General features: G+C 43.6%; 1 protein-coding gene across 2 annotated transcripts in view; it reads right to left on the bottom strand.

Moving 5' to 3' along the window:
• Positions 1-2771: 2771 nt before the first annotated feature.
• Positions 2772-18911, bottom strand: part of TMEM255A (transmembrane protein 255A) — a 48793-nt gene continuing 32653 nt past the window's right edge. For both annotated transcript variants that reach the window (XM_007669609.2, XM_001509829.4), the window contains 3 exons: positions 16292-16454; positions 13127-13270; positions 2772-4166 (listed from right to left, as the gene is read on the bottom strand). In XM_007669609.2, coding sequence (XP_007667799.1) covers positions 4008-4166; positions 13127-13270; positions 16292-16454 — 466 coding nt within the window. In that variant the 3' untranslated portion in view covers positions 2772-4007. The remainder of the gene's footprint in view (positions 4167-13126; positions 13271-16291; positions 16455-18911) is intronic.

Genomic DNA, 18911 nt, shown 5'->3' on the forward strand with positions numbered 1-18911 from the left:
TCTTCTTTCATTAACCGATACTTGCTAATAGTTCTTAGAGCTTTCTATGGTCAAAATAAAAAAAAAAGATTAATTCTCATTTGTCGAATGCACTTCTTTTTATCTTTCAGTAAGTAATGGGACATTTGTAGCCAGTAAGAAACTGGTAGTGTTTGTGTTGAAGTGTGTACCGGAGGTAGACAACTTGGCTTTTGAGTGTCTGAGTCTCTAAGTTCTTTTGAAGACCCAGTGGGGCTCCCAGAGAACCAACTTGACCCACCTGCTGACGTCTCCCAGCAGAGTCCTATGAGGGCCCAGGTCGGTATCCGTGACAGGTCGCAGAGAAGCGGGTGGTCGTCATCATCAACAGCATTCATTGAGTGGGCACCTGCTCCTGCAGAGCACTGGACTTAAGTAGTTGGGGTCACTCCACAGATATAGAAGACCCAAGTGCTTGACTAGCCCCTTTCTTTTAGGCGTCCCTGGACCAGGGGAAACTGGGGCTATCTCGCAGGCATGGTGGTGGTGGTGTCGCTTGCTTGGTAAAGCTAATCTGCTGGGAAGTCCATCCCTGTATGCCTGCTGGGACAACTGTGAATGATACATTTCTAAGGTGGCAGCTTCGTCTCTCTACTCTTTGCTTTCCCTCCCTCCCAAGACCCCATCTAACTTATTTTTTTAAGGGTATTTGTTAAGCACTATGTGCCACCTACTTCACTAGGCGCTGGAATAGATACAAGTTAATCAGGTTGGACACAGTCCCTGTCTCACACAGGGCTCCCAGGCCTGTGCTCTGTCCACGAGGCCCCTCTTTGTTTTACCTTGGCTCAGATAAGCCTAGGCCCCCAATTTCCAATCTAGGCAAGACTTTAGCCCCTTAAACCTGTATTTATATAAAATACATAAAGTTAAGTGGTAACAAAATAGATGTGACGTCTGGTGGGGGGGGGCAGTTGATAAGCACCTATTTATTAGCTATCTTAGCAGCTCTGTCATTATACTTGGCCACCTGTGGCATAAATTACATATTATATATCTACCTCATATATATCCAGAATATAGGGAAAAACCCCTTAATATTGCCTATTTAAAATGAACAGATGCAAAAATTCTGGCAACTAGATTGCATATTCAGTTCTCCTAGAAGAGGGGCTTTGAGTCTGATAAACAAACACTGCTTCCAAAATATATTAAAGCACACATTATGGAACGACTGGGTGTATAACATAGTATGGGCAGAAGAGAAATTTCAGTGAAACATTGTGAACCTGAATGTTACGCAGTGAAATTATTCCAAGGATGAATTTCTTTCCTGTTCCAAAAGCTTTTCACTCCAGCAGAGTAACTCTACGAATGGTGTTTACTGAGCATGGACCGAATGCAACGGGAACATTTGGGAATGTGTAGTCATTGTTCTGTATTGGCATCACGGCAGTGAGAAAATTTCTTATTTATCAGGCTTTGTCATCGGCTTACTCTTCTCTCCTGTGTTTCCCTTAGGCCACAATCAGTTTTTGGGGGACAGGAGCACTGTAGGCTTTCCCAGTGCTTAGTACAGTGCTTTACACACATTAAAAACTAAATTCTGTCCTTACTACTACTAGTCTCGCACTATGAACCTGTTGGCCAATCTTCACAGCAGTGTTTCTCAAAGGAGGCACTAGGAGATCCACACAGACAAGAGTTTTCACAGACCATGAGGCAGAGTCACTATTTTAAAATAGCCTAAAATATAAAATTTCTAATTTTTCATTATTAGCCTAGCCCTCATGTATCACCTCAATAAAATTTTTGAATCACTATATTAGGAAGTAAGTTAAAAAGAATTGCAATTACGTAAATATGTGTGAGGAGGAAAAATGAATGTAGGTTTTAATTACTTGGCGAGGTGAAAGGATAAATTTAAATTGGTTATTCTGGAACATCACAACACGGTCTGGAATTTGAGCATGCTCATACTATATTCAGGAACACCTCATGGATAGAGGTTCTCAGGAATATTATGACTTTTTCATGCTTGTTTCAGTACATTAATGCCGATTTAAGAATAGAGCATCTACTCTGCAAAATGCATTCAGGATGTTGAAATGAAAGTTCTTTCTTTACTGCAGACGTTTTGCAAAAAGTAAAACAGCAAATGGCAATATTTTATAGAAAGAGACCAGCTGAATGAAGTTAGGTACTAATAAAATCTGTAATTTTATAATATCTGTAATTTTTACAACAAATTACTGTTACAAAATCAGAACTGCTTTATTTTCCTGATCTGATACCCAGAAATACAGTTCCTCAAAGTGTAATATTATTCTACCAGAAACATGACAAATAACTCAAATGTTGCATTTTTTTGTGACTAAAGCTGGAGAAATGCTTGAAACAATACCTCATTGATTCTGTTCTACACTCTCATCTTGAGTTTGAGTAGTGAATCAATGTGTCCCTAGTTAAAATCCAGTGGAATCTTCCCCAACTCCTTTAATTACGATTAGAAATGGAGGGGGGAAAAAATAAGTGGTTTTCTTTGAGGATTACTGCTTTTCAGATCTCAGTGTGGATTGGGACAGATACAAGAGGTTGACAGTTCAACCTGGCATTTTCTAGCTTTCATTAGCACAGTATATGTTTAGCACACTGATGAATCCCAAGGGCCTAAAAATCTCGACTAATATAAATATCCACTTGGATTTTAAACTTGCCTCTTAATATGGATTTTAGTTCTGTGAATCTCTGACCTGGTTTTTAAAACAAAACAAAAAACTGCCCTTGTATTTTTAATGTGACACACAGAAAACTTAGTAACATAGGACTCTCGATTTATTCCTTTAGACCAGGTTATTTACATTAAATGATACATAATGGAGACGAGTGGGATAGAAGCTATAATACATTTGAGGGTTTGGAAATGGTAACATTCTTAATGGAAGAAGATCATTTTGACACTTTACAGAGCTCATATGGGATCCCTGACACTTTCATAACATCTAATGAGATAGCGGGATGATTGGTTTTAAAAACAAGATTATAGAGAATATTGAAAGGCATCTGGTGTGAGGCTGCATGCAACATCTCTTGAGGTTCTAGATCAACTAACAATTTGGGACGATTAAACAGTCACAAAGATCACTAAAAATTCATACCACAACTTCAGAACCTAATCTAGCACTTACTCCACCGCACAGAGGTTTATCCACATATGATCTGAATGTCAACGAGGAGCAGATTTTCTGTTAATTTAACATGTATCCCCACCAGCAGGTGGGCCCTCAGGACCCACTTAGGAAATTCCCCAATTTCCTAATTTGGGAATTAGGGCTAAAATGGATCTTGGGGTTTTTTGTGTGTTGATATCCTGACTCCCTGCTGTGAGAAGGAATATTGCACTTTTCCCTTTGGCAGAAACCACAACAGGGATCCAACCTGTATGCTCAACAGGACCACTTTGCCAACCCTCTTTGAAGTCAGGTCGGAGGTCTTTTCTCTGGCTGGCTTCAGCATCCTGAAACAAAATACCGGAGCTGGACCTGGCTGTCAACTCTGGGTGGCACAGCGTCCAGCCCAGGGCCTCCTGGGTCTCTCCTGCTTAAAGCCCCATCGGCTGGAGAGTTGCCCTTGGGGTCTGGCTGCGATAGCTGGGGGACGGGCAGACTATGCACCAGGTGTTTCATCCGAGGGGTTAGGGTGGCAATTTGCCAGTTGCCTAAGGCTACGCCCAATTTGCATAAAATGAAGCAGATGGCAACCGGGCAGATGCTGAATACAGAAGTAGAGCCAGAGGATAATAGAGGTCGCAGCATGCGAAGCTCCTACTTGATCCCAGCCCTCGCGGGTAAAAAGCATGAGCTAGCAAGAGTGAGAGGAGCGGACGCCCCATCTCTGCCCTGTTGCAAACGAGCCTCCGCTATAAATGCTAGGCAGTTCTTAGCCTCTTCGACTGTGGGTAGGAATCATCCGTTATATCCTACTCTGTCCCCGCCTCCAACAAAATAGATAAATACAAATGTCCACAGGAAGCTCAACAGCAGGTGTTTTTATGGGGTGTAAGGTGGTGGCTTTTCAAAAGGTGGAAAATATGGGGGAGAATAGCGTGGGGGAGCATTCGCTGACCACATGTAGCTATGCGTTGGTGACGTGGACTGGGGCTCATCTGAGAGGCCGGATGGAGTGGAGGCTGGAAAGACACTGGAATGCTGAATAGAAAGAAACAAAACAAAGCATTAGTCTACAGGGACATGGCTATCAGGAAAGCATCTTCATTCTCCTTACTTGCTTATGTACTTCAAACAAGGGAGGGAATGAGCCCTGTAGAACATATTGTTAGAACACCAAGAGTGACAAAATTAATGCCTGTTTTTTCATTTGAGCTATTAGACCGTAAGCTTAGCGTGGGCAGGGAACTTGTTTACCGACTCTGTTATATTGTTCTCTCCCAAGTGTACAGTACTGTCCACAAAGCAATCACTGAATAAATAAGACTGACTGAATGAACCTATCTAGGAAGGATTAGCTCTTTATAACGGAGCCGCTGCCAGGCAAGGTGCAATATCAGCAGTGATCAAGACCTGGAGTGTCAAGAGGGCAAGTCACTTAACTTCTCTGTGCCTCAGTTACCTCATCTGTAAAATGGGGATGAAGACTGTGAGCCCCACGTGGGACAACCTGATCACCTTGTATCCTCTCCAGCGCTTAGAACAGTGCTTTGCACATGGTAAGCACTTAACAAATGTCATAATTAAGAGATGTACCTTTCTTTGGGCAATAATTCATCATAAGAATCATTATCTAAACCACATATTTTGGTGTTCCTTTCCTCAGCACAACTGATTTTAAAAGATAGACACATACCAAACTGGGTTCCCTCTGGCAGAAGTATAAAAGGCTGAGGGGAAATGTGGGGAAGTATACAGAAAAACTAGAAGTTTTGGGGGGAATACTTGATGACTCTTCTTCTGGATGACAGGGGAAAGCCAAAAGCCCTGGCAGGAAAGAATAAGCAGGCTGCTACCAACAGCTGCCCCCTCATTAGTTCTGTAAGAGTTGCTCTGAGCAATTAACAAATGAAGAATTATGATTTGATTCCTGCCTTTAAAAGAGTTTACAATTCAAGGTCTGGGAGGAGGCGCAGGGCAAAGGCAAAAAGCTGGAGTAATTGATTTAAAAAAGCGTTACTGCCAAGGACAGAAATAGCCACAAGAGATTTGCAGAGATTGTTTGGAAAAAAAAAGAAGAGTACAAGCCAGGTGAGAATAGGCAGCTGGAGGAGAGCCTTAAAACCCATGGTCAGCAGGTTTAGTTGATTTTGTCTGCAAACAGAGTCCCTAGTGGCCTTCGAGCAGTGGAGGGTCCTGATCATCTGACCCTAGATAATAATAATAATTAATGGTATTTATTAAGGGCTTAACTATGTGCCAGAGAATGTACTAAGTGCTGGGGTGGATACAAGCAGGTTGGGTTGGACACAGTCCCTGTCCCATATGGGGCTTAAGTCTCAATCCCCATTTTATAGATGAGGTAACTGAGGTCCAGAGAAGTTAAGTGACTTGCCCGAGGTCACAAAGCAGACAAGTGGAGGAGGCAGGATTAGAACCCATGACCTTCTGACTCCCAGGCCCGTGCTCTATCCACTATGCCATGCTGCTCCTCTAGAGAGAGAGAGAGAGAGATACTTCTTGCAGCAAATATCTCTGTGCTATCTGTTATCTGCGCTGGGCCGCTTGTTGTCCCTACTCAATATTTCCACCGATGTGTGTGTGAAAAACTGGGGAGGGAATTTAAGTTGAAGAGAAAATGATTTAAAAAGTCCTGGAGCATCACTAAGTTTATTCTGGCACATGGTAAAGACTACTGATTTATTTTGTTGCTACTGATAGCACAAAGTGGACAAATTGTGGCGGTTAAGAGTAGACTAATAAAAACTACTGGTCGATTGGTATGGCTTTTGAATTTATCTGCACGACTATTTAATTTTTCTCATCAACTACTTCATTTTCAAATGGAACAGCAGAGTTTAAAATGAGACCCCATTCTAAATGATAAAACACCCTCCCAAATCCTGCTGAAGATGCTGGCATTAAATATGAATGGTAATGTACTTGTGTTCTATATTTTGGGGCCTGCAGGGGACTGTGCTTGGTTAGGAGGGAGGGAGAGAGGGTGGGCAGAAGAGCACCCAGAACTTGCTTCTTTCCCTCAGTCCCCCATAAAGAAGAACATTATCACAGTGACGGTAAAAGACCTATGGGAGACAGAGAGGCTCCAGCTCCATTCGCCAGGAGACCTGGAGGAAAGCAGTTTCCCGGGAGTGTTTATGGTACCTAAAGTCCTTTCCCCTGAAACCTGGACAATCTCACTTCCTCTTCAGGTTCTGTGGGGCTGAGAGTTTAATACTGGGCCCCAGCTGGCTTATGTTCTGCCTCCCTCGTGCCCCATCTCCCTGGCCTCCAGAGTCCTGGCTTCAGCAACTGTTACCAAAGACTGTAATTAAGAATTAAAGTCAGGGGAGGAGGAGGAAGAGGAGGAGATCTGGCTGAGGGCCTGAACTCTCTTGTCACAAATTCCCAGGGAAGAGATGACAGCAGGAAAAGTAGTCCTCATCACTCCTAGAGGAGTTATTTAAATGTTACACTTAAACCTTTCAGGAGCTTCACATAGCTATTCCTGCACCTGAGGTGCAGGAATAGCTAAGACCTGGGCTATTTACCCACGGGCAGTTCTACCAGTCCACAAGTGGAATGAAGAAGCTTCCTGCAGAAAGCCTGGAGGTGATTTCTTATCCCTAGGAGTAAGAGTGAGGGCTTTTGTGGAGAGCAGTAAACTGTGGATAATAATAATAATGGTGGTATTTGTTAAGCACTTACTATGTGCCAAGCACTGTTCTAAGCACTGGGGTAGATACAAGGTAATCAGGTTGTCCCACATGGGGCTTACAAGCCTTAATCCCCATTTTACAGATGAGGCAACAGAGGCACCAAGAGGTGAAGTGCCTTGCCCAATGCCACACAGCAGACAAGTGGCGGAGCCGGGATTAGAAGCCACGAGCTTTGACTCCCAAGCCCACGCTCCTTCCTCTAAGCCATGCTGCTTCTCTGAGGGCCCAACATTCTCATGTAGTTGCTTTGTTCCTTTGACGTACGTTTCCTTGCCAGTTTTACATTTTAGAAAGTGGAGGACACCTCCCCGTCCTCTCCTCCCCACTTTTTCACTGACTGCTATGAGTTTTAAGGGGCAGTGTGTGATGCAGGTTTTAGGCCTTCTTATCCCATTTTTCTTCTCTCTGTCATTTATTTCATTGTCCATCTACCCCAATAGATTTTAAGGTCTTTGAGGGCAGGGATCACATCTACTAATTCCAAACTGTAAACTCGTTGTGAGGAGGGAACGTGTTTACCAACTCTGTTGTTTTGTACTCTCCCAAACGCTTAGTACAGTGCTCTGCACTCCATAAAGTGCTTCATAAATACCACTGATTCCTACTAATTCTATTTACCTTTCCCAAGTGCTTAGTTCAGTGCCCTGGACACAGTAGGCCCTCAGTAAACCCTACTGATTGAGCAATTAGGCTCTACCACCTTGATTTGAGGACGGGGAAGGATCCATGAGTGACAACCTAGCAGTGGGTGGATACTATGGAAGAGATAGTGCTTGGTTGCAGCTGGAGAGAAGGCCTGGTGTGTCTTGGCTCCTGCAAGAAAGCCTGACTATTAATGGGACAAGCAACACGGGAAACAGGCTTTGACTCCTCATTGCTCCAACTAGCTTGAAATACACCTTAAAATCTATTTCTGGGACCAGCCAACCCACTGGCATAGTCTGTACCTGAGATTTCTTCTCAGTGGCCAACATGGCTAGCAACCCAGTGATGGAGGAGTCATAGGACTGATGAAATCCGAAATCCTTTTCTGCCTCCACTTCCCAATTCAATCAATCGGTGGCATTTATTGAGCGCTGTGTCTGGAATGCTATACTCCTCATCTTTGTCTTTCCTCTTTCACCCCTATCAACAAATAGGCAGCATGCTCTGAAGGCTGCTTTTTACTTGAAACGTTGGCCATTTTCCCAACTGTACTGTTGCCTGATGAATCCTGCTGCCAAGGCCACACCAAGGATTGGATTGTCACTAATGGCATTTATCCCTTGAGGTGTGCCATGGTGTTAGGGAGTGACAGTCTACTCCTGAGCTGTGGAGGGAAAGGTAACTGCCTTGTTTCCAGAGTGTCTTGCTTAAAATCCTTACATAGTATCCATTTTAAGTGGGCCACTCCTTACAGCCATGACAAGGCCAATACCCAAAAACATGAAATAACGTAGGAATTCTGTCCAACCCAAGAAGGCCCTTTAGTTTTAGGTTAAAGTTTAATAGTTCACTATAGGAACTGTTAGGAAGGATGGAAGGAAGATGCTGATTCAAAGAGGGAATCTGAATTTTCTGGTTATGGGGCATGTGGCCAGGACCACAAAAGGCTTTGTGAAGAAGACTGCATCCTCATTCCTAGGGAAAAATGGAAATTAAGGTCCAGGAAAGTTGAAGTGAGCAATCCCAAGGTGAATCCAGAACTACAATGATAAGAGAAGAGAACTCAGGCAGCTCAAATATCTGGTCTCTGAGAACCAGGTGGTGTTCTTGCAGTGATCTCTGCAGAAAAGGGCTCCTGGTAGATGCATAGTCCTGCCTCTCTGGTAGAAGTGGGGAGGAGTGAGTCTATAGATCAGGAAAACTCCAGAAAATCCTGCACCCAAAGATCAAAACAAAAATGCACAAAGCAGGAGCCAGGCTCATGAGGACAATGATAGGGCTACTAAGTCTCTGATCAACAACCAGAACCTGGCACAAGCAAAGTGGTCAATCAGAAGAAAACTCAGATGGCCAAAAGTTCATACCTGGAGAATTGCCTAAGAGGGGCCTAAGGGGTTACAGACTCTAGCAAGAGAGGCTACTTTTGTGGAAGATAAAGGTCTTGTTCCTGCTTCCTTCAACCTGGGCCAAAGAAAAAAAGCCAAACCTTTCCTCACAAAAATAAAAGCTCGTATTTGGAAATAACAAAAGGGAAGAAACAGTTAAAGCCAAAATCTAGAAGGAGCCACCTTCTGGTTATAACAACAACACTAACAATAATAATAACTGTCACATTTGTTAAGCACTTTCTATATCCCAAGCTTTGTAATAAGTGCTGGGACAGACAGAAGATAATCAGGGCCCACAAGGGGCTCACAGTCTAAGGGGGAGAACTGATATTGAATCCCCATTTTGCAGAAGAGGAAACTGAGGCACAGAGAAGTTAAGTGAATGGTACCTGGCAGAGCTGGGATTAGAACTCAGGTCCCCTGACTCCCAGGCCCGTGTTCTTTGCACGAGGCCACGCTGCTTCAGAGATAATTGTGAGAAACAGCATGGTGTAGTGGGTAGAGCACGCGCCTGGGAGTCAGAAGTTCATGGGTTATAATCTCCCCTCCACCACTTGTCTCCTGTGTGACCTTGGGCAAGTCACTTTACTCTCTGCACCTCAGTTGCTTCATCTGTAAAATGGGGATTGAGACTGTGATCCCCACATGGGACAGGGACTGTGACCAACTCGGTTTGCTTGTATCCACCTCTGCACTTAGTACAGTGTCTGGCACATAGTAAGCACTTAACAAATACCATCATTAATTAATCATTAATTAATTGAAGCCCTTTTGCAATCAGAGCAAAGCAGAACCATCCAGAATGGGGAGAGTGCTGGTGCTCTGGTCCCAAGGCTGTCTTTCTGAAAGGTTAAGGCTGGGGAGCTTCAAGCAGGGGTTTGACAGATAACTCTACTTGGGAACAAAAGTAGATTTGGTTCTCCTCTTTCCCTTACATCCTACCTTCTAGGGAAACATCAACATTTCTGCTTTTAAAAATATGATGAGAACAGAATCTCGTAACAAACAAGCTCAGCACCTGTGTTTAAAAAATGGATCTTAATTTAGACTTTAAGGGAGAAACCACTTAAACATACCTGTTGATTACAAAGTCAAACAATCACAAAAGACCTATATCGCGTTGCATCTGGGTGAGTCTATTAAGGGGAGGTGTCTGGATGGGCTTTTTCTCTGGTGGGGTGTACTCACAGGGCTCAAGGAGAGCTCTGGGCTGCAAAAGGCCCAGGCACTCAGAAATCAGAATTGAGAAGCAGTGTGGCCTAGGGGATAGACCACGGGCCTGGGAGTCAGAACGACCTGGGTTCTAATCCTGGCTCTGCCACATGTCTGCTGTGTGACCTTGGAAAAGTCACTTCACTTCATCTGTAAAATGGGGATGGAGACTGTGAGCCCCATGTGGGACATGGACTGTGTCCAACCTGATTACTCCAACACTTTGTACAGTGCCTGGTACAAAGTAACTGTTTAAATACCATTGAAAAGAAATTTCTAGCCTCCGCCATGGCAAGCAGCCCTTACAAAACTCCATGTCCCTGGCAGGCTGCTCTGCCCACAGTGACTCATCCCAGCCCAGCGAGTTTTGACAAAGCAACCCTACACCACTGGCTCTACACTTTCCCGACTCAGATTTACTCTTTCCTTAGGCTCAGACCTCTTCTCTTGGAAAATGCCCAGAGTGGAAAGAGGAAAAAGCCCCAGGTCTGCTCCCTGTCTGGCAGCTCTCCCAATCCATCAAAAAAACCCAAATCAAATCTTCCTCAACTGGCAAAAGATTAAGTCGAGACCATTGGACACAGTAACGGTGGAACACAATGGTTTTGTTTCCAAAGCTTTGTCATGACTCTTCTTTCCTCCTGGTCTCACAGCATTTTTAAGGGGAGGAGGTCGGGGAGAGGAGCTGGAATGCCTCTCCCAATTTCCCACTGGGGAAACTCAGTGTGGTTCAGTATTTCAGGGAAACAGTGGTAGACTTAGGGCCAGAACCTAGGTCTCCTGTCTCCCTATTTACAGCTCAGTGGACTACGTCCATCACAGACAATGCTGTGCTACATTGCCTGTGAAAATACCACCTGAGCTACCATCTACACTGCCAGGAAGCATTATTTATTGATGTCAAAGTGCCTTGATTGAACCAAGTTTCATTTAATTTCAGAGGTTAAGCATGCCGACGCCTGGGTACAGTTTAGCTGGGCAATCAACTGAGAAACGGAAGCAGCATGGCCTAGTCGATAGAGCAAAGGCCTGGGAGTCAGAAGGACCTGGATTCTAAACCCAGCTCTGCCACTTGTCTATAGTACTACCTGGGTCAAGTTACCTAACTTCCCTAGGCCTGAATTACTTCATCTGTAAAATGGGGATTAAGACTGAGCACCATGTGGGACGTGGACTGCATCCAATCTGATTAGCTTGTATCTACCCCAGCACTTAGGACAGAGCCTGGCACATAATAAGCGCTTTAACAAATACCATTAAAAAACCCCTCACAACTTGGTGGATCACCTAATGCCCTTGGATGTGTAGCTTTAAGCACGTGATATCCACCCTACTCTCAGTTTACAGCACTTAGGTACATATGAATTTATTTTAATGTCCGTCTCCCCCTCTAGATTATAAAATCCTTGTGGGCGGGGGATCTGTCAACAACTCTGTAGTAATGAACTCTCCCAAGCACTTATTAACACTTTGCACACAGAAGCAGCTCAATAAATGCCACTGATTGATTCCTCTCTTCCAAGTCTGCGCTACTGCAGGTCTGGAGACGCATCTACCTGGACCAACAGCTAAGTGAAATCTCCTAAACTTCCTATGGCAAATGGGTGCACAGAGAAACCAGTGGTTTTCTGTCCATTCTGCACTGTATCTAGCAGTATCCAAGCTAAAGGTGGCTTCACAGGGGTCTAAAAGTGGGCTGTGACTTTTACAGCAGGGGTGGGAAAGAAAGGGTGGGGAGGGAGATTGGTAAACACTGGCAATCTGCGACCCTGTAAACAGCATTTGCTGACACTGTCTCTTGCAAATTCACATCTAATTCTGAGGAAGTACTATTTCTCACTTAAACTAATTGGGCTTACCTACTTTAAAGTTGGATACTTTGCATTCCTAAATTGGCCTTTAATTTCAAATACACCACCAACTGATTGCAGTCAATGCAAATCAACCACTGATTGATGAAGTAAACTCTAGGGAGAGGATGATGCTGATTGTAAACAATACATTTTTAGAATAGTTTTCAGAAGTAGACTTCTTGGAAGCTGTTCTCCTGAAAAACTAATTCCAGCCCTTGATCCCATTCTCATCTGTTCAGAGCTTATCAATAAGTGTCTCTTTAGACTCCAGTTTTCTCTGCACTAGTGCAAATTTCAGACCAAATTATGTGATGGTGGAGAAAGTGGTTGAATATTAAAAACCACCTCTACAGTGAGCCTTGGTAGACATCAAGACTTCTTGGGAGAATGGGGTAAAATAAGGAGCAAAGTACTTCCATTTCATGGCACTGTTAAAATACTGTTTTGGGATATGCACGACCCAGAGTTTCACATCCAGAGCTAAAGCCGAAAGTCATGCCTCACCTCCCTTGGGAATCCCACAGAGATAAAATTTCATCTTTGGCTAATGGCCGAGTGTGACTTGGTGTAGTTATGCCCCTGGGAAGCAAGCAGCGCCATTTTTTTTTGCAGAGCAATACTGTTCTTAAAGAAACTCTGACTTTATAAAACTTTTTTTAAATGGTATTTGTTAAGTACTTACTATGTTCCAGGCACTAAGCACTGGGGTAAATATGAGCTAATTGGGTTGGACACAGTCCATGTCCCACGTGGGGCTCACGGTCTTAATTCCCTTTAGATAGATGAAGTAACTGAGGACCAGAAAAGTGAAGTGACTTGCCCAAGGTCACCTAGCAGACAAGTGACCGGGCCTGGATAAGAACCCAGGTTTTCTAATTCTCAGGCCCGTGCTTTTTCCACTAGGCCACACTGCTTCTCTACCCAAGTTCAAGAAACACACAACTTAACGGAATCAGAAGAACTCTGACTCACCTACCTTCCCAAGACTAACTTGAAAATTAACTACACCCTTTGTTGTTAGGATAACAGCAACAAGGTGACATTATCAGAGCGTTAGAAATTAGGTTTTACACACCATGCAGAGTTTTCAGGAATTACATTTTCTCAAAAAAATTAACTACCCACATCATCTTTAGAGACACAGCCCCAAGCAAGAAACAGTCTATTTTCTTATTGCAACATACCTGGAAATCATAAGCTGAATATGGTGGCAGGTGAGGAGTGCTGTGATAGTAGGTGTTGTATGATGCCACCTGAGGCCTTGAATAATAAGATACCGTAGGATGGGCATTTTCGACTGTACAGTTCAATGCTGGCAGAGAAGGAGTCTGTTAAAAGGAAACACAAAATATTGTTGGCAAAAAAGCTGAACACACCCGCCTCGACAGGAGCAGTAGAAAAATGTGCATTGGGAAAGTGCTATGCTTCTTATTTATAATAATGTCTGTTTCTCCCTCTAGACTGTAAGCTCGTTATGTGCAGGGAATGTGTCTGCTAACTCTGTTGCACTGTACTCTCCCAGCTGCTTAGTACAGTGTTCTGCCCATAGCGCTCAATAAAACCACTGACTGATTGATTAAAACAATGTTTCAGATTCCAATCTTGGCGAAAGGTGATCTACACTTTGGAGGGCATGAAGGTTGTATCTTTCCCAGCTATTGGAGGAAGACCCCTCAGGAAAGGAGATGTCATCTTGACCCCGCTAAAGGTCAAATAAGATATGTGGTTATCCCGTGAGGTTTTTTAGCAGGGATATTCAGATTAAATGTGTGCAAAAGCATCTTCAGAACTGTGGTGTGGGTAACCCCTGCCCTAGTCGGCATTCTGGGAGGTAGTAGGCCAGGAGAAGAAATTAGTCACCTCTCTGGCCTATATGAACAGCTCTCTTGTGGAGAGAGGGAACAACATTTGCATCGGATGAGGTGAGCGGAGGTTACAGGCCTCAGGTGTTTCAATACAGGCGAAGAACTAGAACCAAATATAGGCCAGTGACTGTAGAAAAGTTTGTAACCCTGAACCTCACCATTCCCCCCACTCTTTAGAACTCAGTCCTCATCTGCTGTAATTCCGTGTAAAGGAAGGTTTGCTGGTTTGGGGGCTGAAGTATTATTATTATTATGATTAATATTGTAAATAACAGTAATAATTGTAGTATTTGTTTAGAGCTCACTATGTGCCAAGCACTGTATTAAAGCACTGGGGTAGCTACAAAATAATTAGGTCAGACACAAGGCCCTGGAGTAGCTACAAAATAACCAGGTCAGACACAATCCCTATCCCACCTGGGACTCAGTCTAAGGGGAGGGAGTCCTGGTATTGACTCCCCATTTTACAGATGAAGAAACTGAGGAACAAGTAAAGGAAGTGACTTGCCCAAGATCACAGCAGGGAAGCGGTGCAGTCAGAATTAGAATCCAGCCCTCTGGCCCCTGCTGTTTCTACTAGGCCACACTGCTTCTCAATGGTAAGCAAAGAGGAGCCTACATTTGGCAACAAGCTGGGGGCCTCCTGTGTGGCCCATGAATAATAATAATAATAGTAATAATTGTGATATTTGTTAAGCACTTACTATGTTGCAGGTACTGTACTAAGCGCTGGAGGTGTAGGGGGGATACAAACGGTTGGGTACAGTCCCTGTCCCACATGGGGCTCACAGTTTTAATCCCCATTTTACAGATGAGGTAACTCAGGCCCAAAGAAGTGAACTGACTTGCCCAAGGTCACACAGCATACAAGTGGTGGAGCCACAATTAGAACACAGGTCCTTCTGACTCCCAGGCCCGTGTTCTATCCACAAGGCCATGCTGCTTCTCATGAGCTGCTTCTCATGAGTAACAACAGGATGACAGGAAGACGAGATCATGGACTTGAATGAGCAGTGTAGAGATGCCTAGGCCCCTGAAAGCCTCCCCAGCCCCGGCTCCAGCTGAGCTGTGATTCCTGTTTTAGAAAGTATAAGTTCAGTCCTTCCCAGGACTGTGGCATGCTTATGCAGTCTCTCTCTCTTAACCTGGCTCCTAAACTGGAAGCAAGGGACCTTATCAGCTCCATCTCCCAACAATTTCAAAGCAGCAACCATGAGAAATTACCTCAGGCCAAGGCCACAAAAATGGCTGGGAACGCACAGGGAAAGAGTGAGCCAGTTTGTGAAGCCACTGACTTCCACTGAGGAGACTCCTTAGGAGTCTAAGGAGACTTCCATAAAGGAGTGTTTGCCAGGGCATATAAGTTTTTTGGATAAGTGGAGGTAATAGTGAATGACAACAGGGCCAGGCCAATGGTGTGGCCCCGCCAAGCTGAAGGGGAGGGATGAAGACTAGCCTCCCTTGACTCATGCTGCCAACTGTTAGTCAGGGAGGGTTGTGGTGGGTGGGTAAATCACCACCCCTTTAGGTCAGTGAGTGCAGCTACTTAACTGGGAGAGGGCCCTAAGGAGGATCTATTTGAGGAAGTGGAAGGGAGAATGAGTGAATGAGTGTGAGTGGAAAAAAAGGAAAGAGAAGCACTTATGTTTTTCACTACAAAGTACAATTCTATATTCCCAACAAAGTTTCAAACCCTTACCCAAACTGGCTTAGCATCATAATTTTGCTAAAATAGCCAAAGCAGCGAATGCCTCATCCTACCAACATCTGGCCAACTAATCAGCTTGTGAGGTATGGCACAATGTTAAAACCAAATATGGCTTTGAATCAACCAGCCCTTTTGGGCTCCTAATGTAAAATTTAGGATTTGGAAGCGATAGAAGTAGTCAAGCAAAAAAAGATTCCCCATTTCCCTAAATTGAATTTTAAGGAGAGACACAAAGTCACTAATCAGAAAAAAAACCTCAAAGAATTTTCATTAAGAGGCAATCCCAGAGTAATAATAATAATAATAATAATAATGTTGGTATTTGTTAAGTACTTACTATGTGCAGAGCACTTTTCTAAGATCTGGGGTAGATACAGGGTAATCAGGTTATCCCACATGAGGCTCACATTTAATCCCCATTTAACAGAAGAGGTATCTGGGGCACAGAGAAGTTAAATGACTTGCCCATAGTCACACAGCTGACAAGTGGCAGAGCCGGGATTCAAACCCATGACTTCTGACTCCCAAGCCTGGGCTCTTTCCACTGAGCCACGCTGCTTCTCTTCAGAATAAGATTATGTTATCATTGCCACTCATTGCCACTGAGAAGTAAAGGATGAAAAGACTGGGAAAAGAAATCTATTTCACTTGGCTTCACAACACTGGTCTCTCTGACCTTAAACGTTTATCAATTCTGGCATCTCAGTTTGATAACAGTAATCTCCAGGTCCCCCCACCCTCCCCGCCCCATATAGATCATTCAGATCCCTACTCACCATATCTTTAAAGCCTCCGAGGATTGCAGCAGTAATGATTCCCAGAAACAGTCCCACTATATTCAAAATGGTGGCCGACCAGAGCAAGTGGTAAAGGTGGATGATATCTTGGCAGCTACTGACATCAATATATTCATAATACCCTCCAGAAATTTCCACACGACTGGATGGGAAAGAGAGGAGCACATAAGTATCATTCCCATGCAAAAGTGGAACATTCCTGTTTATATCAGAATGGAATGTGAGATTCAAGGTAATGGCAGCGATAGGGTGTCTAAGATAGAGGTTCTACTTCAGAAACACCCTGAATGAGTGCACACAAATCTGAACAAGTCTAGACATTTTTATTATTTAAGTATTCTGTGGTATTGTCAGTGTAACACTGTGAGGGTTGGTGTTTTAATATGCAGCTTTAACTGAGCAATGAGAAAATAGAGAGGGGTACTTTTATTTGGGGCCTCCCTGGTGTATAGCTGGCTAAAAATTACAGGGTAAAGCAATACAAGCAAAAGCACTTTGGTAAAAAGAAAGCTGCTACATCAAGTCAGTGTGTTATTCAAAAACAGTACCTGTTCAGAGAAACCATTATTATAATCAACATTTTTTTGAGCACCAAATGATCCAAACAGAACATAAAATCAGTTTCAGGCCACTGTAGCCTGGTTAATCAGGTCAAATTGATACATTGATAGATCTTATTAATCTATCAAGGGGAGGTGCCTCTTAAAAAGTGTTATGGAAATCCAGAATAATATCTCTCCCTCTCCTTTTGTCTGTGTCTGTCTTTCTGTCTGTCTCTCTCTCTCACACACACAGCTTATTAGTGTTCTTTAAAGAAGAATCAATCCAACTGATAAAGAAAAATCCATTTCTAAAAAATTAAAACAAAATGAGTTCCAGCAGGTAGCACCTTCATTCTGATGGAGGAATTTGCCACTTCCCATGAAAACAGCCACAAAAATACCTCAGGGTTTCTGAGTTCAGCACTCAGTGTTCTGAACAGAAACCTACTTAGTTGGCAAGTTGACAACTGAGTAAGCTAACTTCTAGCCTGTTGCTAAGCACTCCTCTTGCCGGGTATCTGTGGACAGACAATACTGCTTCTTCTCTGTGCTTCAGTTGTTCCCCCAGGCAGTAACAGTAACTTCTGAGCTATCAGTTATGATTTAAGGAAGAGATCTCAAAGTCATGGTCTACTATTCCTTCAAAACACTAGTTCGAGAAGGCAAAAATAGCAACAAGATGCTGGGGATGATCAGGAAAGGTCTCAGAAAAAATAATACGCATACTGTTTTGCCACTACATAAAATCACAGTGCCCACACCTGGAACACTGTGGGTGGTTCTGGTCATTCACCCTAAGAAAGACAAAACAGAAAAGAAGAAGGAAACCAAAATGATCAGGAAAATGGAGAAACTTTTGCATGAGGAATGACTGAAAAAGCAGGGCTCTTCAGTCTGGAAAGAACTCCTGAAAAGAGACTTATTTGAACTTAACAAAATCACTAAAGGTGTTCTTGTATTTTTAATGGTATTTGTTAAGCACTTACTATGTGCCAGGCACTATACTAAGCGCTGAGGTAGATTCAAGCCAATCAGATTGGACACAGTCGCTGCCCCACATGGGGTTCACAGTCTTAATCCCCATTTTACAGATGAGATAAATGAGGCACAAAGAAGTTAAATGACTTGCCTAAGGTCACACAGCTGACAAGTGGCAGAGCCAGGACTCTAAGCCAGGTCCTCTGCCTCTCAGGCCCATGCTCTATCCACTAGACCAAGCTGCTTATCAGAGCAAACACAGAATTGCTGTTCACCCAAGTCCCCAAACAACAGGACAAGGGGGCATCCATTGAAAACTGAAAGGGATAAATTCAGAATGAACAATAGGAAACACTTCTTCACCCAGTGGGTAAAAGCATATGGAATTAATTGCCACAGCAAACTGTGGGGCCTCAAAATATCAACAGGTTCAACAACGGTTTTGATGAGAGGTACTCAATTGCTAGATACAGTGAAGTTAGGGATTTGAGAGGACAGGCTGGGGATGGGAGATTATTTTTATGAAATTTATTAAGTGTTTACTACAAGTCAAGTTCTGTTCTGAGTGTTGGAACATGTACAGGTAGAAGCGTGGCTCAGTGGAAACAGCCCGGGCTTGGGAGTCAGAGGTCATGGGTTCGAATCCCGGCTCCTCCACTTGTCAGCTGTGTGATTGTGGGCAAGTCACTTAACTTCCCTGTTTGCCTCAGTTACCTCATCTGTAAAATGGGGATTAAGACTGTGATCCTCACATGGGACAACCTGATTACCCTGTATCTACCCCAGCGCTTAGAACAGTGCTCTGCACATAGTAAGCGCTTAACAAATACCAACATTAACCATTAGGACTGATAGCGGAGCAAGTAAGCAGGGACTCTGTTGCTACTGTCACAGATGGAGAGAGAGGCCTTGATGGACCTTCACCCAGCAGGGATTTTTTTCCTACTCTTATGAACTATAACCTCAAAGCCTTTATTTTAAAATTTTTTAAATGGTATCTGTTAAATGTTTAATTGTATGCCAGGCACTGTACTAAGCATTAAGAGAGATACAAGCTAATCAGATTGGACACAGTTCAT

The sequence above is a fragment of the Ornithorhynchus anatinus genome, chromosome 6 (assembly GCF_004115215.2).
Source record: "Ornithorhynchus anatinus isolate Pmale09 chromosome 6, mOrnAna1.pri.v4, whole genome shotgun sequence".
NCBI lineage: Eukaryota > Metazoa > Chordata > Mammalia > Monotremata > Ornithorhynchidae > Ornithorhynchus > Ornithorhynchus anatinus.